Source organism: Littorina saxatilis, linkage group LG14 (genome assembly GCF_037325665.1).
Source record: "Littorina saxatilis isolate snail1 linkage group LG14, US_GU_Lsax_2.0, whole genome shotgun sequence".
Taxonomy (NCBI): Eukaryota; Metazoa; Mollusca; class Gastropoda; order Littorinimorpha; family Littorinidae; genus Littorina; species Littorina saxatilis.
The window spans coordinates 10541872-10561679 of NC_090258.1; the positions used below are offsets into that span (position 1 = coordinate 10541872).

At 44.0% G+C, this 19808-nt stretch overlaps 1 protein-coding gene and 1 long non-coding RNA gene across 2 annotated transcripts in view; both read left to right on the forward strand.

Moving 5' to 3' along the window:
* Window positions 1-19808, forward strand: part of LOC138947090 (uncharacterized) — a 37756-nt gene that overhangs the window by 11187 nt on the left and 6761 nt on the right. The gene's annotated exons all lie outside the window — the stretch shown is intronic.
* On the forward strand, window positions 4166-19370 carry LOC138947081 (zinc transporter ZIP10-like). The gene is made up of 8 exons (XM_070318521.1): window positions 4166-5492; window positions 7411-7606; window positions 7843-8012; window positions 10449-10637; window positions 12761-12899; window positions 15478-15819; window positions 16130-16317; window positions 19095-19370. The coding sequence occupies exons 1-8, from the start codon at window positions 4512-4514 to the stop codon at window positions 19239-19241; spliced, it is 2352 nt and encodes a 783-aa protein (XP_070174622.1). The 5' UTR covers window positions 4166-4511; the 3' UTR covers window positions 19242-19370.

The window sequence follows — 19808 nt, forward strand, 5'->3', positions numbered from 1 at the left end:
AGAGAGAGACTGAGAGAGACTGAGAGCCGGAGAGAGAGAGAGAGACTGAGAGAGAGACAGAGAGAGAGAGAGACTGACTGAGAGAGAGAGAGAGTGAGAGAGAGAGAGAGAGAGAGAGAGAGAGAGACAGAGAGAGAAAGAGAGAGAGACGCTTTGACGCTTTAACACTTTATTGTCATTAGCTAATAAAAGCCTTATAGACATAGCGGCCCTTGTACGTTACACAAAACAGCCTCATTGTGCACTCCATGCAACAAACACCAAAATTGGCAGAGACAGGCAGTTTTATGTATTTATCAAACTCTGATACAGGGCCATCGTGAAAAATTAGTTTAAAGGTGTTTTTTAATACAATTTCAAAATGGCCGCCACATGTAATTTAGCAAAATTATTAATTTATGTTCAGTTGATGCTACAAGCACCAAATTTGGCAGGGAGGTACAGTTTTATGTACTTGTCAAGGTCTGATACAGGGCCACCAAAATAAATTTGTTTAAAATATTATTTTAATGCAATGTTCAAAATGGCTGCCACAAAAAAAAGTCTAAAATTGCAGATTTGCGTTCATGTAGTGCAACAACCCTCAAAATTGGCAGAGATGCACAGTTTTCTGAACTTATTAAGTTCTGATACAGAGCCACTTAAAATATGAATATTTGTTGGTTATTTAAAGCATAATTTCAAAATGACAACCACGGGAATACATGCAAACGCACATGCTGGAACGTAACTGAAGGAACACAAGAAGTTTAGAGCAATGTAGCTTGATTTACCTAGTGTTGGGGGTTGTTAGCAGATGCTCACACACAGTTGCAGAGGGCAGTACACCGTAGTCCGGCTTTGCAGCATTTGCAGCGTTGGGTTCTGCATGACTTCTTGCAGGCACACTTGAGAAGCTCGCGGCATGCTGTAGATGCTTCAGGGCTGATGGTCCAAAGGGGTTGCCACTCTTCGTCATTGTTTTTCCAACCCCATTCAGAGGGATTAGGCAATGCAGGTGTGGGATTTTCTGCCTGGCCCCAAATGTAGCTGCCTTGATAGACTGCCCTTTTGATATGCTGTAGCAGAGCATCGCTTGTTTTCAATCTGCCTGGTTTTCTTGATGAAGAGATGTCTTCTGGCGCTGTTGACATCCAGGCAGTTACTAGCTTTGTCGTAGAGGAGCACAACAAACCTCTCCAACACAGCTCTGTCATCAGGTGTCAAGGTACACGGAGGCGTTGACAGCCGAAGGAAAGTTTCAGTCACATCATCGAACACACTCCACACCTCCCAAGCCTTCTTCTTACTGATGCCATTGAAAAATGACACAGTGTCGCACCCAGTAAAACTGTGGAAAAGAGAAAGGCAGGATGATCTGTTGGGACCAAGGTTCCTGGCAATAAGGTGAGCAGGAATGTGCCGGAAGTCTTTGCCAACACCCATCGCCACCCAAATTTCGTGGTCAGGATAGCGTGATGCAGAGGCGACGGCGAGGACAACAACATCTGTGTCGGTGGTGCGAAGCAAGATGTGTTTGCTGTCCTTTGCTGCATCCACTAGGTGTGTCATTATCCTACTGTCGGCTTCCTCATGGGTGCAAGTAAGCTCAACAGGGACATTGGAAATGGCAATAGAACCCTGGGTGGTGACAATGGTCTTCTCAGTGGGAATTCGCAGGAGACACTGTGCCAGGTACTTAAAGAGCTCCGTTTTGTTGTCATCTACCCTGAGGAATGTGTGCCAGTTGGGTGGTATGGCGCCTGTTGGTGTGACACGCTTTCTCTTTCCCTTGCCCCTCACCTCCCTTGCAGTCTTCTTCAGGCTGTCTGTCCTGTCCATATCCAATATCACATCCAGGCGGGAAACTGTTTGCAGCAAGAGGGTGATGTGCGGCAAAAACACATCCTCTGCATATGCACGAAATGTCTTTGCTGCCCCAGGCCGAATCATGTGCACGATTGCAGCGCCATCCAAAATCAGAACATCTGCATCAGAACGCACTGCTTCAGGCGGTGACAATTGCTCCAGGCATTCCATCAGGCGTGATTTCAATCCCGGCCTTATTTGTCCTTCAGAGGAAAGTGATGGAGGGGTACTGTGATTTTCATGCTGGAAGAAGTCGTCGAGTCCTCCTGGGCGGGTCTGGCATGCAATATAGAGCCTGGAAAAGAGACTGTTGTTCTTTTTAAGGATGGAAAGTTTGCAAGTTCCAGTGCCTTTCTTCTTCCGCTTTGTGCCAGCAATAAGGACCATGTTGTTGCGCTTGATAGGGTCAGAGAATTTCTTGGTCTTTGTCTTGAGCCTATCTTCCACAAATGATGTGTACTGCTGCATCCCTGTCGTCAACATGGATTTCATGGCCTCATGCGTCGCAGCACTGATGATCTCAGTGCTCTGAAGAGTGAGGAAATCGCATGTTCGCTCAGCAAAACGGTTTCCCGCCTCCTTTATGACATCAATGATTTTTGAGACGTTGTCAGCAAAATCCACTTGGAAGGCCAAGCTTTGCTCATGATGGCCAAGTTTCTCCGAGTCTTTCTCAGGAGGGTTAAGGGTCCGTTGAAATTCCTGGATGACGCGTGCAACTTCAGGGCCACTGACCATCCACCGTCCCAAAGCTGGATTACCTGTCAAGCCAACGGCCCCACCATCACCTTTCACAATCGCATTATTCTGTTCATGTGCATGATCCAGTGCCAGTCTTGAAAATGGCCTTCCAGTCTTTTGCAGGACAAAGTGGCCTTGTTGGAATTCATGGCTAACAGACTCAATGGCACTGATTTTTTTCATGTCATTCACATGCACAGACATCCACCTTGCATAGTTATGCTGGTCTAATGCAAAGAACACTGGCACCATTTTCGCGATGTACTGCTGATACAACATGAAGTCACCACTTCTCACGGAAGACAGAAAAGCAAGCACAAGAACTTCTAATTGCATGATCAAAGCCCAGAAGTGAAACGTTGGACTGTTCTCCGTCATGACGACTTTCCACTCATCCACAGGCATGATCTTCTCCCCAAGAGCTTGGCATGAGAGACGATATTGCTCATAGGCAGCATTCATCAGTTGGTAGAGGGCACATACTGTAAGCTGATGAGCATGCCGAGTCTTGGTGACATGAGCAGCTGACAAGAAGGAGTCTGCAGTACCAACTGTAGTCACACCAGCCTGTACAAGGACGTCTGTCCAGCCACTGTCACGCAGGAGACTTCCAAGGGCCTTCAAAAAAGCCATCTCGGTGTGAAGTCCTCCCAAAACGATGGTCATTCTGCTTTCTCCATACAAATCAGGATGCCTCCACTGAATTTGTTTGGCAAGGGCAAAGAGAGGCCCTCTGCAACTGTGTGTGTGCATCTGCTAACAACCCCCAACACTAGGTAAATCAAGCTACATTGCTTTAAACTTCTTGTGTTCCTTCAGTTACGTTCCAGCATGTGCGTTTGCATGTATTCCCGTGGTTGTCATTTTGAAATTATGCTTTAAATAACCAACAAATATTCATATTTTAAGTGGCTCTGTATCAGAACTTAGTTCAGAAAACTGTGCATCTCTGCCAATTTTGAGGGTTGTTGCACTACATGAACGCAAATCTACAATTTTAGACTTTTTTTGCGGCAGCCATTTTTAACATTACATTAAAATAATCTTTTAAACAAATTTATTTTGGTGGCCCTGTATCAGACCTTGACAAGTACATAAAACTGTACCTCCCTGCCAAATTTGGTGCTTGCAGCATCAACTGAACATAAATTAATAATTTTGCTAAATTACATGTGGCGGCCATTTTGAAATTGTATTAAAAAACACCTTTAAACTAATTTTTCACGATGGCCCTGTATCAGAGTTTGATAAATACATAAAACTGCCTGTCTCTGCCAATTCTGGTGTTTGTTACATGAAGTGCACAATTCGAACACATATAAGGGCCGCTAACAAGGTAAAACAACAATTTCTGCATCATTCATAAAAGGGGTAAAAGGACGAATGAACAAAACCTTGATAACAACAAAAACATAGCAAACTAGTTTATGAGTACGAGCAAAAAACACACCGAACTCCACGCGAGTTGCTGGTTGGTCAGCACACATCTATGGCCAGCCATTGACGTCACCAACAATGCGTTCACGTGGTTCACGTTGCAGAAAGGGAAATAACCAGTCACGTCGCGGCAGCCATCTTTTCTTCACGTTCGGTAGCATGCACACGGCCCTCAAATTTGGGACGGACTTTTGCATGAGGCCCCGCGATTTATAAACAAGTGATCCGAAACTTTTTAACCAGGTAGAGTGGTGAAACCGTGCGAGGAAAACACTTTTGTGGTGGCGTTACTGCTAAATACGTTTTCAAACGCAATATTGCAGCCAGCCACGTCTGCTGTCGCAGTTGACGAGTTGTGCCTTTGATTGCTGTTGTTTCGCAGGAGTCGGAACATAAACGAATGAACTTGTGACAACAACATAAGACCACGTGGATTTCCTTAACTGTAAACAGGACTAGGTTTACAAAGAATCAAAATTAGCAACATGGAAGTGGTGAAAAACATGTGCAGTTGTCTGGTTTTCGTGCTTGTCTTGTGTTCTATTGCGCATTCAGAGGAGTCAACAAATTCCATTGCGGGAACGGGCGGGGTGCCAGCAACACGTCCGCTCAATTCAACTGACACCCAAGCTCCGAACCCTCACATTCATGTGCATCAAGATGTAAATGTAACATCGTCTAATCAAAATATCACACAGGATGAAAGCGCGTATTTCGTTTCTGCTTTCTTCAAGAAGTACGGTAATTCCAATGAACTAACTATCGATGGGTTCGCTCGTCTGCTGTGCAGCCTCGGTTTAGTCCCTTCATTGACCGAGACTACCGAACAAGCAGACGACACGTTCCGGTCTGGTGGCCACGAATCACTTGACTGCAAGAAAGTGACTTTCAACGAAGTTGAGGCTATTTTTGACGAAGAGGCCGCGAGGGCAGTAGCACACGATCACGGGGAGGAGGATCACCACGATCACGTTGACGGTCACAGTGACCACGACCACCAGCCTAACAGAAACGGGGGTGGGGGTGGGAGCAAGCCAGGCTCTTCAGCGGCCCAGGGGGGAGACGCCCATCACTATGACGATCATGGCAGTAACCATAGTGACCACGATCACGACCATCACCATGGTGATGCAGGTCAAGGTCACAAGGACCATGACCACAGCCAGCATCACCATGGTGAGGAAGGTCAAGGTCACGAGGACCATGACCACAGCCAACATCACCATGGTGAGGAGGAAGATCATAATGAAGTAGACAGTGACAGTGACACTAAAAACAGCAATGCTGTTCACTCCTCTCACAATAAAACTGGGGGGGACAGTCCGACATCTAGTCAAGCACTAGCAGCCTCATCCCCCAACAGAAGGACAAGGAAGCAAGCTGCACAGGGGGGCCGTTCTTCTTCAAGTTCTGGACCTCAGAACATTCAGAGTCAGACTCTTCACGTTCATCAACATCATTCTCTTGTAAGTAACTTTTATCTAGATGTTTAGGCAAACAAATAATTACCGCAACACGGTGGCCTAGTGGTAAGGCATCCACCCAGTGAGTGGGAGGTCGTGGGTTTGAACCCCGGCCGGGTCATACCTAAGACTTTAAAATTGGCAATCTAGTGGCTGCTCCGCCTGGCGTCTGGCATTATGGGGTTAGTGCTAGGACTGGATGGTCCGGTGTCAGAATAATGTGACTGGGTGAGACATGAAGCCTGTGCTGCGACTTCTGTCTTGTGTGTGGCGCACGTTAAATGTCAAAGCAGCACCGCCCTGATATGGCCTTTCATGGTCGGCTGGGCGTTAAGCAAACAAACAAAATAATGTCCATTAGAGATTTCTGTGATGCATGGAAAATCCTAGCTTTTCCATTTCCAGCAATCCCTTTTGACTTGTGTGACACTTTTACACAATGTATACATTCTCATCATCATGCGTTCGTGGCAATGGAAGACCAAACGCTGAGGTACAGGGTGATGTAGTTTATTCGTCGTTCCGACGACTAGACATCAGGCATCAGACATAAAGACATGTAGACAGGTATAGCTTTATGCAAGCCGGTAAAAACTGACCGCCTGGCTAATACAGCAAACTCTTGTCTTGTCCCTTGGCTGCAGAGATCTTATCTGAACAACCTTCCCAACCATCTTATACACATATACAGGAAGGCAATTATAAACCAATCAAACAAATATCCCATTTGCCTATCAGAATTGTCAGTTGCAGGAGCTGCTTATGTAGTTGTATATATATATATATATGTATGTTGACACGTCCATCCATAGACTGTTTTTAATCTTTATGTCGTCCAGCTAACGCTGTTCGACTGAACTTTGACACAGACAGATCTCTCTCTCTCTATATATATATATATATAAAACATCAGAAATTGTGAAAGAAACAATTGAAAGTCAGCAGAGACTTTCTTCCGAGATTTGTTAAAATCTCTTAGCAGAGAAAGAGAGAGAAATAAGTATCCCTTCACAGACAGCCTATTGGGAGCATCAGACCCTCCTCAAGGGGGACCGAGATTTACAGAGCAAAGTCCCTTTGTGGGGGACGTATCACAAGGTAATCTAGTCCTGAGGAAGGCCATTGTTTTTGTACCTAGACCAGACACGTGTTTCGACACTATTGTGTCTCATCGGTGGTCAGGCCAAAAAAAAAAATTTGTCTGTTTCTGGTCACCCGACCGACCCTAAATTTCGGCGCCGACCCTAAACTTTTTTTTTCCAAACTCAAAATTTTTTTCCTTTTTTTTGGTGGTAAAGGACAGGGTGAGAAAATGAACAACAAAAACGTGTGAAAACGAAAGTCCGCTGACGATTTGTAAATGTGTTGAGTGTCTTGTCTCTATGTATAGTGAATCCAGTCTCTTTGCGCGATTTTTAAAGTTAGTTTTATTGGTCTACATTTGGGGTAAAAAAAAAAATAAAAAATAAAAAATAAAAAAATCCCGACCTACCGACCCTATTTTTTTTAGCCATGTTACCAGAAACAGACAATTTTTTTTTTTTGGCCTCAGGTGGTACTGATGGCGAGAGTTGTCAACCCATGGTATCCAACTAAGAAGCAAACCGCTCTCTGAATGGTAGCTTCTGTTGGCATGGGAGACTGCCCTCATCTGACAACCCCAAGGGGATATCTGTGAAGGGAAACACTTTGATTTAAGGCCAAAGTGTGGAATTGATATTTATTAAGAAAGAATTTAGAAATTTAGACAAGTTTTAACCAAGAAATTAGGTTAAATATATTTATATACATATAGCCACCATCACTTCCCTTCTCGCTAGTAACAAATACTGAGGCATTTAACCGACGGCTTGAATGGATTGTTTACCACATACGTAACAAAGCGCTATGTAACATTTGTTTGTTTTCTTTTGCTCTTCAGTGTACCAGTCCGAGCAAGATACTGGAACACTTCCACATTCCACCGAAAAATTTGACTGCCAGTGACTTTCTCTCGCTTTGTCCCGCCCTGCTGTTTGAGATCGACTCCAAAGTCTGCCAGAAAACACCCCATGCTCATCACCTTGACGATGAAGTGGCTGTTATTGCGGCCTCGTTCTCTTCTATACCTGGAAAAGGTAAAATAATAATTGAAGCAATGATTATTTTTGTATCGATGATACATGTATTGCTATTGTACCCTTGCTGCTGATGATGATGTTTTGCCGCAGTGGGCTTGTTCAAGTAACAATGTAACCATATCCTCAGCGTTTTAACAATACCTGGTCCAGTTTAGGCCAACTGTCTTAGAGGAGGAAGTTAAACCCAAAAAGTCAGTCAGTTTAGTACACTTAGTTACTGATGTGTTTTGCAGTGTGGGGTTTCAGCGTGGCAGCAGTGATGGTGATTTCCCTGGCGGGACTGCTGGGTGTAGCGGTGATTCCCATCATGCAGAAAGTGCTGTACAACCACCTGCTGCAGTTCCTGGTGGCTGTGGCGGTCGGGGCGTTGTCGGGGGACGCTCTGCTGCATCTTCTGCCACACGTACGTTTGCCGATTTTTTATTAGGCCAAAGAAAAGTCAATTGTTTTTTCCAGATGATAATTAACCCTTACACTGGTGCAATTCTGTAACACATGTTACTTAGCCACTTGAGAATTAACAGAGAGAAAAATAAAGAAAAACGGTCATATAGGTTTTCGCATCCATGGGAGGTGATCGGAACCGACCAAACAGACTGAGCCAGTAGCGCGACATATGTCATGACAACAAGGTGGCTGTATGTGTAGAGTAGCGCAACATAAACTTGGCCAAAAAATTAAATTATTGCAACAAATTTCAAACCCAAATTAAAGCATTAATCCTCGTGTCATTTTATTAACACTTTATATGCCAGAGAAGGCCGTTCACTTAACCTTCAGGATCACCATTTGAATTAAATATTTCTTTTACAGGGATCACGTGACCGCCGCTCAAGTAAGGGTACCCTCAAAATCGACCAGACAAAAACGGAAAAATCACAATAGGCAAAACTTTGCAACTTTGACACTCGAGAAGAAAGTCAAACCAATTATCTACCCTGAACAGATTGTTTTGTTTTGCTACCTTGCGTATTTCGCGTGCTATGCTATTCCTACTCCCCCACACGGTCTACTCCTTGTCGTGGGGTGGGGGCTTGAGTATCTCGATAACCCGGAGAGCTATGCCAGCCGGAGCAAATGCTCCTGGTAGGGCCACCCATGCTGGACAGGTCAAAGGATAGAGGTCAGACTAAGCTAGACCAGCTCCCCCATGAGTCTAAAATGGTTTGCGTAGGGTCAACACCCCTGCCTAGAAAAAGACTACGTTACAGAAGCATCAACGACAAATATCCAAGACACATGCCTGGAGGAGGAAGGGTCTCCATCAAGGAGATCTATGACGTCCAACAGTGAAAGCTATTCCTACTGATGCAGGTGTCGATCGCAAGAGCGGTCAAAAACGGGACTTTTTGCGTCATTTTTTAGGGGTATCATGACAAAAAAGTCTGCACTTTCGCAATGACTTGGTGGATTGCTTTGAAACTTTCGGAATATTTTACCAAGGTAGCATCACCTGCATCAGTAGGAATAGCATAGCACGCGAAATACACAAGGTAGCAAAACAAAATAATCTGTTCAGGGTAGATAATTGGTTTGACTTTCTTCTCGTATGTCAAAGTTGCAAAGTTTTGCCTATTGTGATTTTTTGTCGATTTTTTCATTCGTCTCTTCCGTTTTTGTCTGGTCGATTTTGAGGGTACCCTTACTTGAGCGGCGGTCACGTGGTCCCTGTAAAAGAAATATTTAACCCAAAAGGTGATCCTGAAGGTTAAGTGAACGGCCTTCTTTGGCATATACAGTTTTAATTAAATGCTTTAATTTGGGTTTAAAATTTGTTGCAATAATTTTTTGGCCAACTTTATGTCGCGACAACCAGCCTATGGGTTAATGCCACACAAATTAGGGTCCGTAGTTCAGTTTCTTTTTTGTTGTTGATTGAAGGTTGTTTTTTTATTGACACAGGCGTATGGGGCTTTTTTTTATGTCCGGAAGTCGTTTGAGCTGTGTCCCCTGGATGTTGAAGAAGAATAACTTTTCTTGTAAAATCTGCAAAATCGAGTTTTGTCATTTTTAATTTTTTTTTAAGGGTCAAAAGAAATTCAGAGGGTCGGGAGGACAAAATAGGGACTGTGGGGAATTGGAAACATTCAATAAAATGTTTGGCCTTGATGCTCAAATCAAACAAACAAAACAATCAAAAACACTTTTTGGAAGCCAGAACACTCACAGATAAGTTAACATAACAACACATAACGTTTATCATCACAATTTGTCTGTTGTGTATTTTGTTGGTTCACTTAGTTTAAAGATCGATTGAACGAAGTTCTTGTGAATCTTTCGTTTTGTTTGTTTTAACGTTCCACAAACCAACTTTTTATTATTTTTTATTATTAATGCTCAATATGTGTGTGTGTGTGTGTGTGTGTGTGTGTGATCTTGTGTTGTAGTTCCAAGTTTTGTCTGTTTACTAAATTGTTTAGCATTGTCTCTCTATGGAAGCTGCTCACTGCAAAAAAATCTTCTAATGGCTACCCATGAAAGGTCTACAGAAGTAGGAAGATTGCTTGTTCATTATAATCAGTGTTGTTATATCAGGGGGAGATACGGCGATTATGAAACTTACACTGCCAGATATTGTACAAAACCTGCACAAACAGTTTCATTGGTTGGTTGTTCTTGATACTTTTGCAGTATATATAAATTCCAATTTGAACGTTGTTATGCCTTTCCCATAAAGATGATTGTGGATTTTATTTGATTGTCATGCAGGGCATTGCAAAAAAACTGTCACATGACAAAGATTTTTGGTGCATTTCACAATAAGATGACTGGATTTAATTTGATTGTCATGCAGGCCATTGCGAAAAACCTGTGATTGTGGATTTTATTTGATGATCAGGCCATAGCAAAAAACCTGCAGCATGATGAAGGTTCCCACGACGACCATGGTCACAGTTCCCATGACGACAAGGAGCACCTGGAGGCGGTGTGGAAGGGGCTCACCGCTCTGCTGTGTATCTTCTTCTTCTTCCTCATCGAGCGGGTGCTCACCATCGTCACAGAGAAGAAACGCAGAAAGAAGGCCATGGTGAGTGTCGTACACTGGAAGCCCCCTCCCTTCGGCTGGTTGTCGCGACATATGTCGCGCTACTTTACGTATACTGTCACCTGGTTGTCGCGACATATGTCGCGCTACTTTATGTATACTGTCACCTGGTTGTCGTGACATATGTTGCGCTACTTTACGTATACTGTCACCTGGTTGTCGCGACATATGTCGCGCTACTTTACGTATACTGTCACCTGGTTGTCGTGACATATGTCGCGCTACTTTACGTATACTGTCACCTGGTTGTCACGGCATATGTCGCGCTACTTTACGTATACTGTCACCTGGTTGTCACGACATATGTCGCGTTACTGGCTCAGTCTGTTTGGTAGGTTCCGATTACCTCCCATGGATGCGAAAACCACTATGACCGTTTTTCTTTAATTTTCTCTCTGTTGATTCACCAGTGGCTATGTAACATGTGTTACAGAATTGCACCAGTGTAAGGGTTAAGACCTTTGTGACGGGCTGCGTATACAGTCATTCCAGCCAAACATAGCGCACTGTCGGGCCGCGTATATATAGTCATTTCACGCAGATAGTGGTCTAAGGTACAAAAGTCGTGTTTGCTTTGAATGTACGGATATTAGGAGTTACTTCCCATGCTTAGTTCTTCTGTTGCCCAAGTCTGATAAGAATTCAAAGTAGTTTTACGCAATTTTTGACGAAAACAATGTATCGAAAGCAACTTTTAAAGAAGATTGATGGCGGCAGACTCAGGCTGGCAGGAAGACCGGGGAAAGGCAGAGCCAGTCACAATAGTGTCAAGACCTCCACACAAATCTGAGAAAATCAGGTCCTAAAAAGGAGAGCCTTAAAATGGGGGTTTGTTTGTTTGTTTGTTTGTTTGTTTGTTTGTTCGTTCGTTCATGGGCTGAAACTCCCACGGCTTTTACGTGTATGACCGTTTTTACCCCGCCATTTAGGCAGCCATACGCCGCTTTCGGAGGAAGCATGCTGGGTATTTTCGTGTTTCTATAACCCACCGAACTCTGACATGGATTACAGGATCTTTTTCGTGCGCACTTGGTCTTGTGCTTGCGTGTACACACGGGGGTGTTCGGACACCGAGGAGAGTCTGCACACAAAGTTGACTCTGAGAAATAAATCTCTCGCCGAACGAACTCACGCTGACAGCGGCCAACTGGATACAAATCCAGCGCGCTACCGACTGAGCTACATCCCCGTCCCAAAATGGGGGTAAATTTACAGATGTTGTGAACAGAAAATCTGAGAAAACGTGGTCTTTAACATGTAGTCTTATATTGGGGGTCTTAAATGCGGGTTTTACTGTATAGTTTGAACTGGAGTGGGGAAAGTGTACATCCTATGTCTTTTTCACCTTTATAAGTTTGAGTTTTATGTGTTGACAAAGAAAAACCATTTCACTTCAGCTTCATTTTTGGATGGAATTGTATCAAAATGTGACCCTCCACCACGGAATGAGTCGCATGTCACTTCGCGCGGTTCTGCGCTAGGCTTAATATAAGTCCGGGGGGTGTCTGGTAACAGTGTGAGGGTCACCTTAGTCACAGGCTTATAACTCAAAACGATTTCGCTCTTTTCTAAAACGGTTTTCACCACTAGATAAAAACCCTTTAGGAAAATGTAAAAATATGAAAATCATGCAAAGGTGACATGCAACTCATTCCGTGGTGGAGGGTCACAAATAATGTTTCTTGTGGTGTTGAAGTTTACTGGAGAAGAAGAGCTGTAGTATGTTCAGCATTTGCACACTGTTTGCCTTTTGTTTGCTTAACGCCCAGCCGACCACGAAGGGCCATATCAGGGCGGTGCTGCTTGGACATATAACGTGCGCCACACACAAGACGGAAGTCGCAGCACAGGCTTCGTGTCTCACCCAGTCACATTATTCTGACACCGGACCAACCAGTCCTTGCACTAACCCCATAATGCCAGACGCCAGGCGGAGCAGCCACTAGATTGCCAATTTTAAAGTCTTAGGTATGACCCGGCCGGGGTTCGAACCCACGACCTCCCGATCACGGGGCGGACGCCTTACCACTAGGCCACCGTGCCGGTCTCGCCTTTGCAGGAAAAATGTACAAGTGATAAATCTCACTGTGTGTGTTGTGTGACAGGATCGACTGAAGAAGAAGCGGTGTGAACGTCTGTGTAACAAGGAGAACACAGGGGGGGTCGGAGCCAAGCTGGCTGCACACGAGGAAGGAGACTACGCTAACTGCGATCAGATGGTCATGGTCGTTCACCCAAACAAAGGTAAAGTTGGTTGATTTTTTTAATTTTAAAAATTTTATATTTTTAAAAATGTTTTATTAAGGCAGTTTGTTTACATTTTATCTTGCAATGCATAGAACGCAAGGGTATAATGCATAAGACGGAAATGCTCAATACAATAGATAAGCAATTATGACAGATATTGCTCAACAAGGGTGTAAGTCCAGCCGTCCCATGACATACCACAATTCAATATAAAATTAAACGACTTTGTAAACACTAAAATCAATTTTCCTGCAGATGCTTTCAAAAACTTCTTTATCACTTGATCATTACTACAAGCCATGTTATTCTTAAAGGCACAGTAAGCCTCCTGTAAACCATCACAGAGCTCCCCGAGCGTCTACATACAGTACCAGCATACTTTTTTTTTTTTCTTCATTTTTTTCATTTTCATTACTTTATTGTCCCATCGTTGGGAAATTCGGGTCGCTTCCTCCCAGTGGAAAGCTAGCAGCAACGGAGTCGCGCTACCCAGGTGTCTGCGTGTTTAGGTGTATTCAGCCACCTGCACTTATGGCAGAATGACCAAGGTCTTTTACGTGCCATTGTGATGACACGGGGGTGGGACATGGCTTCTGTCTCTGCACATAAAGTTGACCCGTGTCCGTCCCGGCCCGAATTCGAACCTGCGACCTTTCGATCACAAGTCCAGTGCTCTACCAACTGAGCTACCGGGCCCCCTTCCATTTGAACGCTCACCGAACGGGAACATCCTGGCTGCTTTCTGTCGAGCGTGAGAAATTTCCAAAGAATTTATTTTTGTGGACTTGGTCCTCTACAACAATGGCGCCTCATTTTGGTGCTGGACGGCTGTTATGAATATTCAATACCGGAAATCACGCCCGGACAGTAAGCCTCCCGTAAACCATCACAGATACTGTCAGGCTTTTATCAGTCAAGACCCAGCGGATGAATATCATCGGGAGACACGAGCCTCTAGCGAGTGGCTCTCGATTGATATTCCCGCTGGGTCTTGACTGAAATACAAGCCATATAAAAAACCACGAGTGTTGTAATCTGTATATCCCATTCTACCATCAAACACAAAGTGTAGACTACTAGCGGCACTGTTGCGATCTGTGCAGGGTAAAACAGTGTTGCCAGCGAGACTTAGCCCTTTTGCAACCTTAAACTAAGTGACCGTCGCTGAAAAAATAAAACGAATGAGTGCATCGATAAGTACGCGGTAACACTACTTTCAGACCATTTAAAAGCTTTAAAGGCATATGTACGCGCTCCCGTGTTTACAAAGTGTAGTTTGCCCATAATCGATGTCAAACGCACCATAAGACCATGTAATGACGATATGTCGCCATGCGCGGACCATATACATGCATTACAGCTTGTTTTAGAGTCTCAAAAACTTTGGATGTAAACAAAGACGCGGAGTTATTTCCCTTGCGTCAACGCTACCTCTGTTGGCAAATCTATAAATAGGACGATCCAGATCAAAATGAAAATTAACATATCTCAACATTGAAGGGGTCCTAGACCACAATATTTTGCAGGGAACTTAATTTAGCATGTCTCCAGCTGTTGGTAAAGCAATTAGCGTGTATAGTCATCGAGTACATATGGCTTTAAGTAAAGGTTCATAAGTTGCAAGAAAGTAAAGTCGTATAGAAATTAATTTAGTTGAAGCGCACAATTCTTTTGTTTTGCGTTTCAGGTCGGCAGAACGGGCGAAACGGGTTTGGGACCCATTTGGCTTACTCGATCCAGAATCGATTCCACGTTGTTTTTCTCGAACGTGTGTAATTAGGCTTATTGACAGAGAAGCAAATTTTAGGGAACAAATATGTAGGTTTAGATTTAACCATTTGCTCCCTATTTGAAATGTATCTACGTGATAAACTGTTTTGCGAGTGTGTTTGCATGGATGAACTTAAACTGGTATGGGTGTGAGGAAAACGCGACCGACACGTCTGTCACCGCCGATTGATTGCATTTTGAAGGAATATGACTGGATTACGGAAAAATACAAACATGTTAAGTTCTTGGATACCTTCATCGCCAATGTGGACTTACTGCAGAGCCAGGCAAAAGAGTAGACTTGCTCGCAAAACATGTGAAACAGGCGATGTTTGATAGCGAAGCCCAACCGTGCCAGGTAAAGGACGTTTCTCTGTCTCGCTGCGCATGTCACCAGTGACAGTGTTGTTGCTTTGAGTTTGGGGGGGGGGGGGGGGGGGGGGCACAGGGCTAACAACCCTGTCCCGTAGAGAGGTTCATGTCAGAAAAACAGCAACTGCAGTAGGCACACTCTGAAAAGAAAAGTGGCTTTAAGCTACCCTCATACATGCCAGCTTGCTCAAACGTTCTCAATTTGTTCCCACAGCTCTGAAAGGCTACACTGACGCCACGCACAAATACCAATTGCTTTTATGCTATACGGCAGGGTACGTTCTTGTTCTTCTTGATCTACTCACACTTTGTCATTTTGTTCCCACAGCCTTGAAAGGCTACGCTGACGCTATGCACAAATAACAATGGCTTTTATGCAATATGGCGGAGTTCATTCTTGCTCTATTCACACTTTGTCATTTTGTTCCCACAGCTCTGAAAGGCTACGCTGATGCCACGCATGAAGTGTTGCTCCACCAGTGTGACGAAAGACAAAGTCAAACGGACCCGCCATTGGACACGGACGTGGATGAAACAGTCGCGGCCCTCGGCCACTCTCACACTCACGGTCATGGTCATGGACATGGGCACGGACACACCCACTGTGACACAGTCCCTGGCTCCGTGGCGGCCGTGGCGTGGATGGTCATTCTTGGCGACGGGATTCACAACTTTAGCGACGGTCTGGCGATAGGAGCGGCGTTTGCTAACGGAGTGACAGGAGGCATCAGCACATCCGTGGCCGTCCTGTGTCATGAGCTGCCCCATGAGATCGGTGAGCTCTTGCTTTCTTTCTTTTGTAGTTTTCTGTCCTTGAAGGGGAGCGAATGGATAATGAGTAAAAGATGAAAGGTAACAGTAAAAGATAACTTTTGCTATCATATGAACAATGAAAGAAAAGTATAATGTGATTGGCTTCCTATCGTTACAGGCGACTTCGCAGTTTTGCTGGGTGCAAGAATGTCCGTCAAGCAGGCTATAATGTGATTGCAGATTGGCTTCCTATCATTGCAGGCGACTTCGCATTGTCGCTGCATGCAGGAATGTATGAGAAGTATAATGTGATTGGCTTCCTATCGTTGCAGGCGACTTCGCAGTGTTGCTGCGGGCAGGAATGTCCGTCAAGCAGGCTGTCGTCTACAACTGCGTCTCCTCCATCCTCTGTTTCATGGGCATGCTGGTGGGCGTTGCCATTGGCAACATTCACAATGCCAGCCTGTGGGTGTTTGCCGGTGTTGCCGGCATGTTCCTCTACATCTCCATGGTGGATATGGTAAGTGAGTTTTTTGTACCACGTCCGGCAACACATCTGATTTTGCTGTATTTTGTAAGGATAAGGAAAAGATTCATAAAGTCCTGTCAGGTTACCCTCATGGAAATTCGGGCTGCTTTCTCTCTGGGGAAAGCGAGCTGCCATACAGCATAATTGCGCTACCCATTTTTGTTTTTTTCCTGCATGCGTGTAATGATGTTTCCAAGCCCTGAGACTTTCGCTGTGAACTTGGGTTCTTTATCGTGTGCATTGTCTAAAATACTGCTCACTGATCCCGTAAACCCTCCAGGGTCAAAGGGGTACTGCACTGACGAGCGCTGCACCAGCTGTTTCCACTTCTTCCATTTGTGAGCAATCTTCTGGGTTGTTGCCAAGCTTTTCCCAGTCGATTCTGTATTTTGTCTGTCCATCTTTTCTTCTGTCTTCCATGTCTCCTCTTCCCACGCACCGTAACCTGGAGGATAGTCTTGGAGAGCCCGCCCGTCTGTTTTTGTTACATGGCCATACCATCTCGGCTTCCTCTTCTTGACAGTGGCAGACCTGCCTACTCTCCCGAAAAATTCGGGAGACTCCCGATTTATGTCTGTTACTTCCGACCTCCCGATTAGACTTTGAATTCTCCTGATTTCATCAATGAATCCTGTAAAAAAAAAAAAACGAAATTTGTTCCGTGTTGTACATGGTTTGGGCTTTTAGACGCCTGGGCTGAGTACAGCTTCCGGTGCCGCCAAGCGTTTTTGCTTCGGCTGTTATGATTGGTTTACTCAGATACAACGACCAATCGCTAAGCTTGACTTGCGAAGCTCTGTTGACGCGGATTGTCGCGATGGCGGGTAAAGAAGCTGAGAAACGTCTGCATGAGACAGACGACGAATCGACAGCACCATTTGAGCATCAGCAGAAAGTGAAATCGAAGAAATACATGCAGAAGTGGAAAGACGAGTACTATAAGTTGGAAAACATGGAGAAGTCTACGAAAGGCCCCCATTTTGCTCATTGCGGCGTCTGCCACCGGGATTTCTCGATATCCCACGGCGGTAGAAACGACATCACCTATATTGGTATTGAATTCCTTACGTTTGTTCTCACCTGCACCAATCAGTATTACTTTTTCTTCTCTGTGAAATATGGCCCTGTTGAGAGTAAATGTATTCATTTTGAATCCAAGAGCTGGCAAAATAAATCTAGTCATATATTTCTTGAATGACCTTGTTTTCATCTGTATGAATTGGGTTTTCCTGGAGTGAAAAGTCACTAAAATATGTTCACATATTTTATCTGCCTGTCCCATGCTGTCTTTTTCAAGCCATTGCTTAATACATACACTTGATGTAGATGTGATTACAACTGCCAGGCCAGTCATATGAGCTGTCTTCTCAAAGAAAACCAAGCTCTGTTATAGTTTTATTGTACTTTTCATAGCTTTTCAAAAAGGCATATCCCATTTATTTGGTGTTAGGAAAGGCCTCAAAATACACTTTATAAATCCTTAAAACCATTTTCGGTCGGGGGGCGAACCCCCCACCAGGGCGTTGTCCCTGGACCCCACCGGGGCCTTGGCGGCCCCTGGACCCCGGCCAGCTTTGGAGGATCTCCCTAATTTACCTTTGGGGGGGTAGGCAGGTCTGCAGTGGTCAACAGGTCTTCAAAGTCTAAAATACAGTCAGTTTAAAGGAAAGAAAAACAAAGTAAAAAAAAAATTCCAGACTACTTTTCAGTTTAAAAATTAAAAAAAAAAAAAAAAATCCATACTACTTTTCAGTTTAAAAAAAAAAAAAAATTAATACTACTTTTCAGTTTAATAAAAAAAAAAAAAAATCATACTACTTTTTAGTTTAACCCTTTCGCCGCCAATCAAAACTTGCGTATGTGCATTCCTGACTGCCAGGGAATATTGGAGTTCGGGTTGTAATAATTCACAAAAAATTCTAGCTCCAAACTGGCAGTAGGTAGGTAAGTAAAACCTATGTTATTTTTAAGGGGAATTGAACCAAGAATCTGTTTTTAGTGTCTAATCATGGAAATAATAATTAGTTTGGCTTATAATGATGTTTAAATATGAACTTTTGAAAAATCAGTCCGGCGCATCTTCCGGTGCCTGTGGATCAAACACAGGTGGCTGTTTTGCTCGCTCCAAGAAAAGATTATAATCACTATCATCTACCTGTTTCCAACGAATCGTCTGAAAGAAGATCTCCCCCTTCCCCTGTCAGTATCCATAATCATTTGCACCGCCTGTAGCGTCAGTCCGGCTTTGTTTTTCCCTACTAGGGCCCGGTCGACTGTCACCGTCAGCCATTTTGACAAGTCGAGATTTCTCTCCCCTACCCTGTCGCCAAGGCCGAAAATAGCCTTCAGATGCAAAATCGCGTCACCATTTATGTTTATTCATGAGAATGAGGTATCCTACCAAGCCATTGGCTGCTATTTTTGTGTCAGCAGTGACATAGAATTTCTGGAAAATCCCGGAACGGAGAAGACGGGTAAACCCGTCTTTAGGCGCTGCGGCTGCACAAGCGCATGATGGGTATACCCGTCCTAAGGCAGTCAAGTGGTTAAAAATAAAAAATAAAAAATTCCAGACTACTTTTCAGTTAAAAAAAAAAAAAAAAAAAAAAATTCCAGACTACTTTTCAGTTTGAAAATAAAAAATTAGAAAGATTCCATACTACTTTTTGACAAACGCATCCCGAAGAAGGGACACTACCTAATTAAATTACCTCAGGAATGGGTCGAGGCGGATGTGTAATCCACGTTTTGTTGTCATTGTCGTTCAGCTTCCAGAGATGACGGCAGTGGACACCAAAAAGGGAGAGAACCAGTACCTTCACCTTCTGCTGCAGGTGTGCGGCATGCTGATCGGGTCGGGCATCATGCTTGTTATTGCCGTCTATGAACACGACCTTCAACGCAGTCTCGGCTAACCAGATTGATATGGATCGTTTTTACATTGATTTCTACGAACACGACCTTCAGCGAAGTCTCGGCTAACCAGATTGATATGGATCGTTTTTACATTGCTGTCTGCGAACACGACCTTCAGCGAAGTCTCAGCTAACCAGGTTCATATGGATTGTTTATTGCTGTTACTGATTGCACTTAAGACACCTTTTTTTCCCCTGTGAAAACCACCCACTTGCACACACACCATACATAATACACCGATTAACAGTTCTGCGGCCATTTTAGATTTCTTGCATGCGCCGATAGTTTTTTTTGCGAGGTTTTTGAGAATAAATCTTGTTAAAGATAATTTCCGGTTGATTTGAACGCGTAGATTCAGTCTACAAAAAGTGCATTTTTGTAGTCTGCCAGCCTTGAAGTTGCTTTTGAGTGTCCGAAAAAAGTGTGAAAAGGTTCTTAGGATTACATTGGGCACACAAACACACGATTTTCCTGTTTTTTCCTTTGATTTGAACGCATGCACAGATCGTGTTCGCAAGTGTTTTTGTATTTCTTCCTCTTCCGGTTTCCTTCTTCGTTCCATGTAA